At 49.1% G+C, this 16172-nt stretch overlaps 1 protein-coding gene across 1 annotated transcript in view; it reads left to right on the forward strand.

Moving 5' to 3' along the window:
* Window positions 1–16172, forward strand: part of GRIK4 (glutamate ionotropic receptor kainate type subunit 4) — a 183033-nt gene that overhangs the window by 75593 nt on the left and 91268 nt on the right. The window contains exon 11 of the mRNA XM_032595059.1: window positions 376–480. Within this exon, the coding sequence (XP_032450950.1) occupies window positions 376–480 (105 nt within the window). The remainder of the gene's footprint in view (window positions 1–375; window positions 481–16172) is intronic.

Below are 16172 nucleotides of genomic sequence, written 5' to 3' on the forward strand. Positions count from 1 at the left end.
CCTGACTTCTTGCAGGCCTGAAGGTGGGTGTCCTCCAAAGAGGACAGATCCTACTAGCAGCCAACAGCCTGGAGGAGGGACACGGGAGGATCTGAGTTCAGGCTCCCGTCTCGGCATTATGTTGGTTTATACGGCAGCTGCGAGGTCCCTGGGTGTGGGGCATCCTTCTCCTCCTCCAGCCCCAACCAAGTCTGAATTGGTTCCAGAGACATCGCATTTGTAGTCACCAGCTCCTGTGGCTGAGAGACAGGCGGGAGAATGGACCTCGATGGCCTCATTTCTCTTGGGCATCCTGAACAGCACACGGGTGGAATGCTTGGAGCCAAGTGGCACACGGGGCCTGTTTGGTGCTGTAACTCACTCTCTCTTGGACAGGTAGAATTGGAAGGTCTCACCGGCCACATCGAATTCAACAGCAAAGGCCAGAGGTCCAACTATGCCTTGAAAATCTTACAGTTCACCAGGAATGGTTTTCGGCAGGTAAGTCCTGGTCTGCCGCCATGGTGGCACGTCTTTCCTCGTTGTTCCTTTCCGTGTCCCCAGCCTTCCCATTTCTCCCCTGTCGTCAGGATGGCCCCTGCTCTCACTTGTCCCCAGGAGCTACAGGCCGCATCCTGGGCACAGATGCTGGCATGCGCAGGCCTCCCCGCTTCCCGCCACCGCATCCGCTGGCGTGAGTCAGGGACTGCTGTTCTAGCAGAATAGCTAGAGGGAGCAGTCAGTCATGCTCTGTAGGGGATGGCGGGGGGGGGGGGGCGGTGAGAGGGAATCACATAAGGAAGGAATTCCCAGGCCTGGCCCGCTATTTTGGGTTCCTCTACTCCCTGAATTTCGCCCTAACCCTGAAGTAGTGTCAGGCTCCAGAGCTTGTGGGGAAGGAACCGACTGGATCCCTTCAGCATCGGAGTGGATGGCCGGTCCTCTTCCGCCAGCTCTTTCCAGACTGACCCACGCCTGGCTGATGCTGGTCACAGCCCTCCTCTCCCATCTGCTACCTGTCTTCTCCCGTCTGCCCAGGATGTCTCCGGCCTCCGAGGCCCCTTCCAACTCCCCACTCCTTTCCGCATTCTCTTCCATCAACTCGTTCTCCCTTTCTCCCGTCCTCTTGCACCAGAGGAAACAGGGATTCTGACAGCCATTCCAGGTGCCTCTGAAGGTCTCCCAGCCTCTCCATCACCCGGATAATCAACCCTCTATTCTTAGGCTAGCCCTTCTCCAACCTTAGAAAAGCCAGAGAAATAGGAAATGATGCACTGATTAGAGCAGGAAGCAGACGTACTGGAGAACATCCGGCTGCCAGAGTAGCTGAACAGGGCCTCTGAAGGGTCTCACCTTTCCGGGAGATCATTAAGATTCTTCTTCCAATTCCTCCTCCTCCTCCTCTCCCACCTCCTCTTCCCTTCTTTTTCTCTTTCTCTTTCGCTCCTTCTCCTCCATCGTCACCGTCATCACATAGCAGCTTTCATTTCTTAAGTTCTTCCCACAGGCCATACACCATGCTAGGTGTGCCATAGGTATTTTCTCATTTAACCTTACAGACTAAGTACTTTCAGTTTCTTTGTATTTGTATTTGTATTTGTATTTGTATTTGTATTTGTATTTGTATTTGTATTCTGTCACCTGCGCATAGAGACGATCTTATTTCTTCCTTTCCAATCTGGATGCCATGGATTCCCTTTTCTTGCCTTATTCAGTGGCTAGAACTTCAACGTTAATACTGTTAAGTTGTTTCCGACCTTAGGGGGAATGCATTCAGCCTTTCACCATGAAACTTAAAAACACGCTGCTAGTTGTAGGTAGATTTGTAGATGTTCTTTATCAAGTTGGGGGTGTTCCCTTTCCTAACTTCTCGAGAATTTTTACCATGAATGGGTGTTGAATTTTGTCAAGTGCTTTGTCTGGGTCAACAGATATAATCATATTTTTTTCTTCTTTAGCTGGATCATATGGTGGATTATATTAATTGATTTTCAAATGTTTCACCAACCTCACACACCTGGAATAAATCCCACTTGGACATAGTGTATAATTTTTAGACATTGCTGGATTTGGTTTGCTAATATTTTGTTGAGGGTTTAGCATCTAACTTCTGAGTGATACTGGCCTGCCGTGAGCATAGGGGGGTTTTTGCTTTGTTTTTACCCGCTTTGTGTGGTGTAGGTAACAGGGTAATACTGGCTTCACAAAATGAAGAGGGAAGTTTTCCTTTCTCTTCTGTTTTCTGGAAAAAGTTGTATATAAATGCTGTTAATTCTTGTCTAAATGTCTGGTAAAAGACTCCAGGGAAGCCATCTGGGCCTGGGGATTTCTTTTTCGGGGACTCGTAAATTACAAATTCAATTTCTTTAATGGTTATAGGACTATTCAGGTTATTTGTCTCATCCTCATTAGGGTTTGTTCGTCTTAGCTGGTAGTTTGTGATAGGTACTTTTATTAATCCCCATTTTATAAGTGAAGAAACCCAGGCCCAAGGAGATGGACTGACCTGGTCTTGAATGGTTAGTAATGGCAGTTGGTTTGTCATTAAGAAATGGTAAAGATCTCTGACTCTGACGCTGAAGTTCTTAGCCATTATGACAGACAAATCATGCATCAAAATCCCCTGGGTAATTTGTTAAAAATACAGATTTTTAGACTCCACCCTTTAAAGGTCTGATTGGGTTAAGCCTTGATTAGGACCCAGGAACTGATATGGTCATTGAGCACCCAAGGTGGTCCCAATGAAACCCTAGGCTATGCTGTGAAGTCCCTGCCACATCTGTGTCCCACCATCCTGTCCCCATGTCTGAGAGGCTGCAGTTCAGCCCTTCTCATGACATTGAATGCAGTGCCTTCCAGAAGGACAGCGATTATGCTAGGCCACAAGGCAAGGTCACCCTTCTTGGAATACAAGATAAAAGAAGAGTCCAGGTTTAGGTAGATAGCCAGAAACTCTGGGATAGAATATCACCAAATGGTCATCGCATTTAGCTAACCAATAAATGAGTATGTGCTATGTGTCAGGCACTGTGCCGGGCACAGAGGGAACCAGGCTGCAGAAGGCACAGTCCCTGAACTGAGAAAGAGCTCACAGTCTGGTGACACAGGGCCAAAATAAATGCAATTTGGGGTTATTAAGCTCAGATCTTGCCCTCGAGCTCATAATTCCCTGAACAAATGAAGCCTCCAGCCTGGAGGGAAATTGCTAGGTCGACTCTTCCATGAGCCCCCACTGTGCTCAGGGATGTGAAGTGAAGAACGCTCATTCATTTTTTCAATAAATACCTGTTGAGTGCCTACGATGTTCCAGACTTTTTTCTAAGCACAGGTTTTAAAAAATGGGCAAAGTGTCTGCTTTTGTGGGGCCTATATCGTAGTATGCGACAAACACTAGGCAAGCAAATACATGTGTAATATAGCATCAGTAGTGATAAGCGCTATAGAAAGAAAAATTAAATAGCGTAAGGAAATGGAGTGCGTGGAGACAATCATGGTGGGCAAGCAGTAGTTAGAAGAACATAACGTTCATGCCAAGCCCCAGACTTACTCCACAGAAAGCCCAATTCTAGGCTCTGAAAAACTCCCCGTTAGACCTCAGGCCCGCTTTCTGCCCCCCGGAAAGAGCCCCCTTCCATCACCCAAGCAACACCTGCGGTGGCAGTTGGCTGGTGACCCTGATCCCACCCTCTGCTTGAATGACAGCTGATTAGGCTCAAAGGACCTCTTCTTAACTCTGCTTCTCTAGCAGCTGCCACTCAGCCTGGCTTTTCCCAGCTGCAAGGCTGCAGGACTGCCTGGGTCATTAAGAAACAGCATCACCAACCCCCGGCCCCGAGGTCCTAGCCCAGCCCAGCCCAGCAAAGGGTTCTGCTCTGGGACATCCCAACCAGCAGCTACTCGTCCTTCTTCGGCGCCACATGCTGTCGGTGTAGATAGGGCATCTCCAACCTAGATGTGCACAGGAGTGACCAACGGTGTTTGCTACAATTGTGCATTCCCAAGCCCCACAGCTATAAATTCTGAGTCGGCAAAACTGAGTGCCTTTCAGGAATCTGCATATTCTTGATAGCGCCCAGATAGATGATTCCAGTGCAGGTGGGCCACAGGCTGTGTTTTGACAAATAGTGTTCTCTGTGCATAGAATTTCCTCTCGACCTCCCCACGTCCCATCCCCATCTTTCTGAGCCAGTGTGACCGTCAAAGAAGATGGTATTCTTGACCTTCGGCTCTGCTAAGTTTTTAAGTTTTTATATTAATTCCAGTTGTTTAACATAAAGTGTCATATTCGTTTCAGGGGTACAATATAGTGGCTCAACCCTTCCATACATCACCCGGTGCTCATCACAAGTGCCCTCCTTAATCCCCATCACCTATTTAACCCTCTTCCTCTGGTAACCATCAGTTTGCTCCCTGTAGTTGAGTGTCTGTTTCTTGATTTGTCTCTCTCTTTTTCCCTTTGCTCCCATTTATTTTGTTTCTTAAATTCCACATCATATGTGAAATCATTTGGTATTTGTTTTTCTCTGACTGACTTATTTCACTTAGCATTATACTCTCTAGATCCATCCTGTTATTGCAAATGACAAGATTTCATTCTTTTTTTTTTTTAAGATTTATTTTATTTTGAGAGAGAGAGAGTGTACGCGGGGGAAGAGGGAGAGAAAGAGAGAGAGAGAGAGAGAGAGAGAAAGAGAGAATCTTAAGCAGGTTCCATGCTCAGTACAGAGCCCAACACAGGGCTCGATCCCACGCCCCTGGGATCATGACCTGAGTCAAAATCAAGAGTTGGATGTTCAACCGACTAAGTCACCCAGGCGCCCCAATTTCATTCTTTTTTATGGCTGAGTAATATTCCATTTTATATGTATATATCTTCCACCTTTATCCATTCATCAGTCGACGGACACTTGGGCTGCTTCCACGTCTTGCCTATTGTAAATGATGCTGCAATAAACATTGGGGTGCACGTATCCCTTTGAATTCGTGTTTTTGTATTCTTTGGGTGAATACCCAGTAGTACGATTGTTGGAGCACAGGGTAATTCTCTTTTTAACTTTTTTGAGGAACCTCCACACTGTCTTCCCGAGTGGCTGCACCAGTTTGCGTTCCCACCAGCAGTGCAAGAGGGTTCCTTTTTCTCCAGGGACACAACTCTTGACTGGATTTATTAAGTGGATTGTGATAATCCTCTTTTATTACCCATTTTTCTTCAACAGATCTAGTGACTGGCCTGCTGCTTTCCTGTCTAGCTCAGGTTCTGTGAATATCAGTGAATACTGTATCATGGGCATGGAGGCAGCTTTGCACTTCTGGTCCCCAGGTCCCATCTCAATCACCAGCTGAATCTTTGCCTCTTGATAGGTGTCCTTCCCCTGATTATTATAGGATGAAGAAGTGGTTTGGGGAGTGATGATTAATTGGGTTTCTTTTCCAGGGTGGGAGGAATGTCAGTATCTCTGCTCTAATATTCTTCCAATGCCATCCAAGGTGGTGCTGGCAGGGGAAGGGAGAGTGACCAGGAAAAAGGGAATTAACATCTCTTGAGGACCTGTCGTGTACCAGACGTCACGCAGACACTTTGCACAGATCACTTCTGACCTGGCGAACAGCCCTTGAAGGCAGATAAACTCCCACTTCACAAATGAGGAAACTGAGGCTCAGGAAAGACCAGGAACTTGACCAAAGCCCACTATTAGCAAGCATTTCGGGCAGAGCTGAAATTCACGCTCAGGCCTGTCCAGCTCCAAAGCCCATGTTCCTGGCTTTCCCTCACTTCCCTGGAATCAATCCCTAAGCCCCCAAATCAAAACACTGTACCCAGGCCTGTGGCTTGTCTGCCACCTGCTCCCAGTGACCTGCTGGGCTGGGCTTTCTTCAGTAATGGTGTCTTCTCATCGGGCTTTGGTTTCGTTCTTTCTCTTCCTGTCTGGGCGAGTGACTATTAAGAGCTGGTTTTGATTATTTAGAAAGCACCACACAGGGACCCAGTGGGTTGTAATTGGTAAAATGTCTGAACCAAATGCCATATTCCCTGCTGGTGGCTGATTAAGGGATTATTACCATTTTAAAAATAGTCTTTCAGAATCCAGGGTTATTTTTTTTACCATTTAAAAAAAATTACTATTTTGATTCTGTTTAGAGAGTGTTTTCCATCTTGGAATTCTGTCGGGGGGGGGGGGAAATGTTCCCCAGAGTATCCTATAAGTGACATGTCTGAACCTGGACCAGCTCCATATTGCTTATTTATGGCCATAGAGGTCAAGGCAATTGCTTCTAGGTTCCCTAAGCCCATCCTCCAGTTCTGCCGACGTGAAATCTCCCTTCTCCATCCCATAGTCTCCCTTCTCATTTCCCAGAAGATGCCCTGGATGGCTTTGGAATAGTATAATCTCCCTACTTCATTCGGGATAAATCAGATTTGAAAGAGACAAGGGGAAAATAGAAGTACAGCATTAGCGGGCCCTTGATTTCCTTCATTTAACTTAGTCTAACGATCAGAGATTCTGAGCAGCCCCCAAGTGACTTTGGGAGGGCTGTAATAAGATGAGCACACCTTTCATCTAAGGATCGGAAGTGACTTAACAGGCTCTAATTAAGCCTTTGGGAGAGGGAGGCGTAAGACATGGGGGCCGGACCTCCCTAGCCAAAGATGCAGATCTCACTTTTCCTGTTAGACTGTATTATCACCAGAGGAGTACCTCCATTTTCTTCCTCTGTGGGATGTGGATGATTTGGCCCCTCGACGTTTGTCCTCGTTAAACCCAAGGATGATTGACACTAGATTTGCTTGGCACTGTCTTCTGCTTGCCTACGGTTGGGTAGAAAGCTGGCCCTACTGACGTATGACAGTATTAGCTCACGGTATTATTGGGTGTCTCCTTCATGGCACCCCATACTGCATGGTGTACAGAGATGTTTAAGATTTCTCATCTTATATCAGCCGTACCTGAAGGCCGCTCTCTGTCTTGCAGGTGAAGAAACTGAGACAGAGAGAGATAAAGTAATGTGTCCACAATCCGCACAGCTAGTACGTTCCAGGCTTAACTGAGTCCAGGTCTAGCTATCTTCAATGTCCACATCTTTCTACTCTGCAGCTTGGCCCCAGAATGTGTTGGGGGAGACCTCCAAGGCTTCTAGTCTAATGTCCCATCCCAAAGCAAGAATGTTTTCTGTGGAGACCCCGAGAGAAGCAGCCACCTAGCTTCTCCTTGAGTCTGTCCTGGGCTGGTGGACTCACTACCTCCCCAGGGACACATTCCCAAGTCTTCCAGGTACTAGATCAAAGTCTGCCTCTTCATTCTGCCCTCAGAAGCAGCTAGAATGGCTCGCTTTCTCTTTCTCCCTCTCTCTTTTTTTCTTTCTTTCTTTCTTTTTTCTTTTTACCAACTCTTCATATATTTGAAGATAGTTCGATTTCTCTTCATTCATTCTCTTCTTCCTAAAATTTAGCGTTAACACTGTTTGAGCACCTACTCTGTGTCAAGGGCTGGGAATGCAAGATAAAGGAGTCATGGTTTCTTCAAGGGCTCATGGTCTTTGGGGAAAGGCAGAAATTGTGGTCAACAATTACTGTAGAGGCCTCTCTGATTTCTTTCCTTCGGCAAACAGTGGCCTGTAACCGTTCCCAATGCAACGTGGCTTCCAAATCTGGTGCCACTGATGCTTCTGGGTTTGTTTGGGTCTCTCTTAAAACATGAGGCCCCAATTGAGGACCACACTCCAGATGGGGCCAAATGGCACAGAGCTGAGAGCACCACCCTCACAAACACTAACTTTCCATTCCCTGCATTAGCTTCCTTCCCGGAATTAGCCTTAGAATTTTTGACTCACTTAGAAATCGGGACCTTGGGGTCAATTCATTGTTCCACGTGCCCCCCTCCCCCCCAAAATACCCGGGGTTATTTTCACATGAACTTTTCATAGAAACCATCCCTGAGCCACCCTTTCCTTGGACCACTTATCTACTTAAGTCTGTTCCTATGGAGATGGAGAGATTTGCAGATCTGGCCAAGAGTGGGCGAGTAAAAAGCCTTGGGAACTGATGGCCATGTTTCGTTTTCCAAAGCTGATATAAACTCAGCTTTTTGAGGGGCTGGTTCTCTGGAATGACTTGCGTGTAGTTCCAACGAGGCAGGAGGATGGGCCAGATGGCTTTTGTGAGTCACCCTTGCAAACCAAGAACTCAGGGGTCCCGTGTCCTCCAGAAGCTTCAGGCTATCCAGCCCCAGCTTCCTGAGTCCCTACAGGTCCCACCGCTTGCTAGGAGGACAGGCCGCCTCTCTTGACTTTCCTCTCCTGCTGCCTTCCCTGCAGGCCCACACACAGGCACGCCTGCCCCTTTGGCGGGGACGTCTGGGATGGTCCAGTGTTTGTGGCTTGTTTTGATGGCACCCCTGAGTCGTGTAAAGGCAGCCAGCCACATTTCTTCTCATGGCCGGGGACGCGGGAGATATCTTCCGCTGCTTCGATGGCGGTTTTAACAGACCTGCTGGTGGCATCCCCCCACCCCATCCCCACCTCCAGACCCGCTCCCCAGTTCAGAAGCAAACAAACCAGGAACACCAGAAACCCCTAAAAATACCGTGTCAGATGAGAGCCTACGCTACCATTGTAGCCCTGGGAGAAGAGTGAGGGCCGGGGTGGGGGGGTGGGGGGTCTCCTGTCCAGGCGGGAGGCGCTGCCCCACATCTGTGCCCTTTCCCCCGGCCCCTGCCTCAGGAGCCTCGGTGACAGCCCGGGTCCCATCTGCGCTAACGAGAGCAACCATCACGGCTCAGACAGGTCGCCAGGGGGAGACGCTGCTCGGAGAGTGTCATGCCTGCTACCGTCTAATACATTTTCAGTCTGGGGAAGGAGTTTACCATAAATATGCAGATTCTTTGAAGCTGCCTGTGCGGAACCTGGCTCAGAGCGCTGGAGCGGGGGTTTGATTGCTGGAAATCAGCGGCCTCGTGTGCCAGCTCCCCGGCTGGGGGACAGACCTGAAAAGAGTGGGCCGGCTGGGGAGGCCACTCGGCGGGCCGTTCCCCGCGAGCCAGCGACGTTGCCTTTGATGAGGAAATTCTGAGGCGGCCTGTCTCGGGGAGAGAGGGGGGCCTGCTTTGAAGGTTACTCAGAAGTCACTTACGGCTTCCTTTTCGTTAAGGAGTCAGGAGAAGGGAATTGGCGTGAGGTTTGAAACAGCCGACGTCTCCTAGAACATCATAAATTCTTAGAGCTGGCGGAGACCCGAAAGGCCATCTGGTCCAGCTTTCCCGCCGGAGAATGTGGATGGGCCTGTGTGTCGCCCGGGGCTTCAGACCCCTCAGTGGCCCCGTTGGCTCTCAGAGCGAAATGGCCGCTCCCCAGCGAGGCGGTCACACCCTGGGCCCGGCTCACCTTGAGCCCCCGCTGGTGCCACGCCACCCAGACGCTCTGCCTCTCCTGTGGTGTTCTCGGTCACCCACCAGGGCTGGGCACCCCTTCAGGGCAGACCCGGCCCTCCCCTGCCGAGAGTGGGGCTCAGCACAGGCCTGGAGAAAGGGATGAGCCAGCGACCGGGGGTCTGGTGTGTGCCAGGGTCCGGGGACTGTGTGGGGAACATTCGGGATGTGCCGTTCGGCTCTGAGGAGCCCTCCCACCCCATAGGGACGCCAGAGCCCTGGGGACCTAGGATGCTGTCACGAGAGCTCTCTAAAGCTACTGTTCCCCAGTCTGTTCAGAGTTCATATGACAAGCCTCCCCGCTGACAGCTGGAATTCGGAGCCGTGACATGAAAAGGCCTGCAAATCACCATCCATGTGTCCTTTCTCATTTCATCCGATGCCCCCAGAGCGGCACCTCTCTAGTTAATTAAAGGGCTCTTCAGAACCTCCTCCTGTGAGGGCATCTGGCTTTCCCGGCCACCCCCAGATGACAGCCAAGGGGCAGATGAGCTGGCTTTGGAAGGCCGTGACCCGAAGGGCCCTCTCTTCCCCCTGTCTCCCTGGCCCACATACATCTGGTTCTTTCTCCCAGAGCCCTGGCACTTCCTGCTTATCAGCTTTGATGGGAAATTCACTGACTGCAGAAGCTTATTCACACATCAGCCGGCAAACAAATTAGAGCTACTTAAATTTTCAAACGGGGGGCCGCGTTTGGGCAGACGAGCGGGGCTTCAAAGTGCCGCAGTTTAAATATATTTCTTGTACTGTGCCCCATCACGCGTCCCGCCTGAGCCCAGCCTGGGGAAGTTTGCCAGTACAGAGTGACTCTTTTCTGCACCTCTTCAGTCAGCTCATGCCTGGGAGAGCTGGCAGAGGCTGACTGCCAATTTGGTCTCATGAAGCAGCCCGCGTCATCCGCTCTGATGCGAGATGGGCACGCCACAGACCAGAGGTGTGGGGAGTGAAGGCAGGGGGCGGGGAAGGAAAGCCCAGGGAGGTGAGGGGGAGCCGGGTGCAGGGGCCCCGGCTCTCACGGTCCCCAGAGTTCTGTTCCTCAGCGGCTCCCCCGGTAAAATAGGCTTGATGGTCGTAATAATATCTGCTTGGCGGGCTTTATAGAGTTACTGTGAGAACAAAATGAGATGCTGTTTATAGATGTGTTTGGGGGATTCTCCTTTACGGTGCAAAATTGAGTCCTGTCATCTCTCATGAAGATGTCTGTGTAGATAGTTCTCTGGATCTTGGAACGTGCCATTCCCGGACCCTTGCTTGTCGGCTGGTTCATGGCAGAGAGAAGGGCAAAGCAGGGCTGAGCCATGTGCCCTCATCACTCCCGCTGCAAGTCCAGAGCCTGCAAGCATGCTTGCGAAGGCCGGCCCGTGCTGGAGGGAAATAAGCTCTGCCGTCCAGCCCTCCCTCCCTCCTTCAGGGTAGGCTCCTCACTGCCTTCCTCTCCCCTTCTCTTCTTCTCCATCCCTGACCTCCGTCCTTCCTCTGCTCCTTAATGTGACAGCGTCCCATGTACCACCACTTTGCAGTGGCTCTGGGAGGGGCGAAGACAAGAGCCAGAAGTCAAGGCTCCATTCCCTGGGGGAAATCTGGACCGTCTAGGGCCTCTCTAACGCCACACTGCTTAGATAAGAGCCCACGCTAGAAACTCCCCATCTGCCCGGAGTACAGTGAGGCCCAGCCACCGCCCTGTGGGCCCACATCCCTCCCGGGGCAGCGATGGGCCATTCTCAGCCCTTCCCTGAGAGCTGAGCATTTTACCAGGTCTTGAAGGACAGGGAACAACCAGCCTCCTTCAAGCGCAGACACTTCATTAGAACCATTAGCTCAATTGGCATCTGCCGCTCAGAGCCCAGAGTTGTGTGTTATTAGTACAACTGCTTTCCCAAGACACTTCTCCACCTGGTGAGTTTAACAAATGAAGCCAGGCTCTCTCCTTGCCCTGACTGTGGCATGTTCATTGGCAGTAATTTCCTTGCAAGATGAAAAATCTCAAGCATTCCTGAGCTCCCTGATAAATTCTCTCCTTGGCAGCTAATTTGCAATACCTTCCACCTTCTGGGAGGTGAGAGAGGCATGTGCGTCTGGGCCTTCATATTTACAGGCTCTGCCATGCACCCACCCCGTGCCAGTCTGAGCCAGACCAGTTTGGTCATCCCCCCCAGACGTTTGGAAGAGAGTCTGTGAGATGTTTGACCACACAAGGGAAAAGGAGGGCCTGATAAAGAAAATTATTCAACTCCCAAAGCACTTCTGTCCAACAAAGAGAAACAAAACCACAAAAATGAAAGGCAGTCTGGGCGCTGTCACTGCCCTGAGTAGGGAAATTTAACTTCTGGAGTCCTGAGCTGGTCAGAGAGCCTAGTAAGTCCCCGAGCGCATCTTTGGAGGGTGGCGTTTTTAGTCCGAGCTGCTGTGCACTGAGCTCCGCTTCTGTCCTGGATGGTATTTATCTGTCGCTAGAGTCCCTGAAAATGGCCGCTGTGGGTCTGTTCTGTTGGGCGGAAGTGGTGAGGGCCGGGGCAAACGCCACTTCGCATCCCAAAGGTTCGGGATTCGGGATGGAGGTCTGGGCACATCTTGGCAAAGGCCCAACGTTTGAGCACACACAGAGTGCATCCGATCCTCATTATTGGTGGATTCCATTTCTGCAAACCTGTCCACTCCCTAAAATTTACCTTATCCCAGAGTCTGGGCTCATGGTGCTTCCTCAGACGGGCAAAGAACAGTGAAGGGGCGCCTGGGTGGCTCAGTCGGTCAAGAGTCCCACTTTCGCTCAGGTCATGGTCTCGCGGTCCGTGAGTTCGAGCCCTGCATCGGGCTCCGTGCTGACAGCTCAGAGCCTGGAGCCTGCTTCCGATTCTGTGACTCCCTCTCCCTGCCCCTCCCCTGCTCACTCTGTCTCTCGAAAATAAACAAACATTTAAAAAATAAAAATAAAAAACGTGCAGAGAACAGTGAAAAATGTGAGTCAGCCGACAGGCACGTTCCCAGCCGAGGTCGAACAGGCAGTGTCTGCCTTCTTGTTTCAGCCCTGGTATGGTAAACACGTGGCCTTTCTTGTGGCCTACTTAGTGTCACGTCTTTCACACCAGTGTGTTTTTTCCTGGTCACTTTGCTGTTGCAAATGACCCCCCAGCTTAGTGCAGACATGCTGTCTAGTGGAGCTAAGCTCAAGAAAGATGTGATGTGCCTTACAGACAAAATACAGGTTTCTAGAAAGCATCATTCAGGCGTGAGTTATAGTCTGTTGTTTAATATTAATGAACTGACAATATATATTCAATAAGGTGGTGGTAAGCAGAAACACGCATAAAGCGAGGTTATGTGTGGTCTGGTTGATGAAAATGTTGTAAACAGAGGCTCCTAGGAACCTAATCCCGCATCTCCCTAGGAGCAGTGAATCCGTATTCCCTAGTTCAGTGTTTGTGGCAACTTAAGTGAATGTCATTCAATGCAAATGATGAGAATCACTGCGATCAGATACAGCCAAGAGAGAAGACCAGGAATGTGTGAACTTGTCCTACGGTGGCCTTTTCTCTCTGTATTCACCACCCCAGACCCCTCCTCTCTTGTTATCGTGCCAGAGGGCCTCATCTGCTCCTTGATGCCCTGGCCTTTCTTCTGGTTCCCTTGATATAGGAAGTAGAATCTAGATCTTACAATCCTGGGGCCAAAAAGGAATCATAAAGGTCCTCTAGACCAATACTCTCATCAGATGTTTGGATTCTTGCAAATGTGTTTTCCTGAAATAGAGTGTGTGCTTGAATGCCCCCAGTGTCGCGGAACTCACTGCCTATAGAAAGTAGAAAGCTCTCGTAAGATTTTCTATCTATTGGGCAGAATTACTTCTTTCTGCAGCCTCTTCCTTTTGTCCTTATTTCTGTTTCCTGGGTCCACACATGTATTCTTCCCATGTGTGCCTTTCCTTTCTCCTTATATAATACGATTTTAATATCTTTACCTGCCTGCTCAGTTTCCTTGGGAAACACTCACTAGTGTGTTCTACTTAAAGAAGGTGCTCCACTTAAGCTCCACTTAAAGAGGGTGCCTGGAACAACAGTATGCAGTTTTTCAGGTGTGGTCTGAGTTGAAGACTACTTTCTTCCCTTGCATCAAACCAGCCATCCCTTCGTAAATGGTATCCACAAGGGAGAAATGCTAACGCTTCCAATTTATTTTCATGTTAACCAAACACAGGGTCTTAGCCCCAAGACCAAGCTCTAATGGAGAAATGCCAGGCATCCGCCACGGGACTCAGAGAGAGCTACTTCATGGCAGGAGGGAAAGGGCCCTTCCTTACACCCTTTTCTTGATGGCCACCTTCATGGTGCTTCTTCTACGTGCCTGGGTAGCCAAGCTTCCGGTCACCTGCCCAAGGCCTCTGTGTTGTCCCTCTCGGGGCTCTCTCTCCCTGGCTTTGCCCCCAAGGCACTGAGAAACACTATACCACATCATAAAATATACCCAGCATTTTTAGGAATTCAGGTTAGAGCTGGATAGGACTAGACGATATCTTTCTTTTATAGGCTCAAAAAGAAGTGACTTTCCCAAAGGAATTTCATAATGCAATTAATCAGATCTTTATTGAGCACCCGTTATACATTATGGGCCAAGCACTGTCCTGGGAGCTAGAACTACGAAGAAGAATTTATTAATGCAATCACCAACTACTTACTAAGCCCTGATTCCATGCTAGGCATTAGGGATATGATAGGGAACGAGACAGGGCCTCATCATTCATGGAGTGTATTGTCTAGCAGGGGAGATGGGCTTGAAACAGATAATACCTAAAATAACTGTGTGATTACAAGTGTGATGCATGCTGCAAAGGAGAGGTTCGGGGCACTCTGCGTGAGTCTTTATGATGGGGACTTGACTGAGTTGGGGGTGGGGGGCATCCCCAAGTAAAGGGGAGTGTGACGAGCCCAAACAAGGGCCTCCCAGCGCGGGTAGTCTGGTGCGGGCCTCTGAGACCAGAGCCGGTTGATGGCACAGCCAGGTTGGGAGGCTGGAATTCTGAAGCTTCCCTTCCTCGAGTTTTATTTAAATATCCTCTTCTAGGTTGGAATCAAAGAGAGGGAAAAGCAAAGGCTGACTTCAGGGATGCAGACTCTCAGGAACCTTATGGCAAATACCAGTGGATAAAGAACAGCAATTCAGATGTCCCCTAACTGTTTAACTACACATCCACAGCCCAGGAGAATTAATATGTTGGGGACAGTGTAGTCCCGTGGACCTGCCCGGGTCTGACTCTGTCCTAACTGTGGAACTTTAGGCGAGAAACCTAATCTTCCCAAGCCTGAGCCTCAGTTTTCTAGTCTGTAAAACGGGATGATAGAAGCATCCACCCTAGTCATGTGGTGGGGAAGATTAAGTTAATGAATATAAAGCATTTAGTCCAGTATCTGGCATGCGGTAAATAAATGTTCAAAAGCAATAGCTTGTATGATTTTCCTATAGTTAGTCTTTATAAGTGACTAGGACTAGGAGTTTATTGAGGCCAAAAATGTATTTATTGAGCATCAGCTTTGTTCCAGGGACTCTGCTAGGGGCTGATGGTAGTGAACAGGCAAGGTGTCCGATACTTTTTCCTACTTTCGGAGCACGAACTGCATGTAGGTTGCGATCCAAGATGCACGTTAACAGCATGGCTGCGCATAATCGAAACAAAAGCTTATGAAACAATGGTTGCCCCTGTCACGCGCGTTTTGCTCTGATATAGTCCGGATATATATTTCACTTTTAAGGTTCAGGTCTTGACCCCACCAAATTGATTTCATAGCCCACTAATGGGGGGCAGCCACAATTGAACAAAACACTGCTTTAGACCAACTGAGTCGTGGCTTCATAGAAATTACCTGTGAAATTCCTTTGATACACCACTGTCTTCCCAGTTTCCTCCGGGCTTGTTTCTGATCTCTTACCTGTGGCATTTGCCATTGTGGTCCTTTGATCCTGAATTTTCACAGCATTCTGCATGGAAACACATATTTTGTATTGAAAGAATATTTTGGCTAAGGGAATGGGGTCTTTGGCCGACATCAGCAACACCCTTCGTTCCCCAAATCACCCCTCAGGCAATCAACTGGTCCTTAGTTCTGACCCAGTCTCCCACCTCCCACTGAAACTAAACTTTTATGGTTGGAGATATTGGATTTAAACTCAGTAAACATTTAATTCCTTCATGCCCGGGGTGTTTACTGTAGCGGCTTACATTACAAGCCTTTTAACTGGCCTTCAATCAAACGAGGTACAGACCTCTACTGTGGAGACTCTGAATCTGTAAGCCCGTCTCAATTCATTCCTGGGGTCTCTAGCCATAGTGTCTCACACCTGACTGTCATTTTTCCAGCCTATATGTCACACAGTTCTGTGCACTCAACGAGATGCCAATATATATTATTAAATGCATCCTTCCTGATGAGCATTTCGATTTTGAACCCTGAACCTGAGGTTAAAAAAAAAAAAAATGAGTCCGTGGTTATGGTTTGTCCAATTTTGGATGGTCCCAGAGAACAAGGATCTGGAATGAAAAGAGCTTCCGTGTGGATAGGACTTTAAGCTTTTGGCACACATGTGATCGCCTCAGATCATCCCAGTAAGTAGAGAAGGGAAGGAAGATTACCCTTATCTTATCGGTAGCAAAATGGACTTCCCAAGCCACATGGCAAGGGCAGGATGAAACTTGAAGTCAAATCTCCTGACTTCTGGTCAGCTGCATTGCCACCAGACTGTACTACCGTTATCTCACATTGATGGCCCATCAAAAGCCATCAT

Source organism: Lynx canadensis, chromosome D1, assembly GCF_007474595.2.
Source record: "Lynx canadensis isolate LIC74 chromosome D1, mLynCan4.pri.v2, whole genome shotgun sequence".
In the NCBI taxonomy this organism is placed as follows: domain Eukaryota; kingdom Metazoa; phylum Chordata; class Mammalia; order Carnivora; family Felidae; genus Lynx; species Lynx canadensis.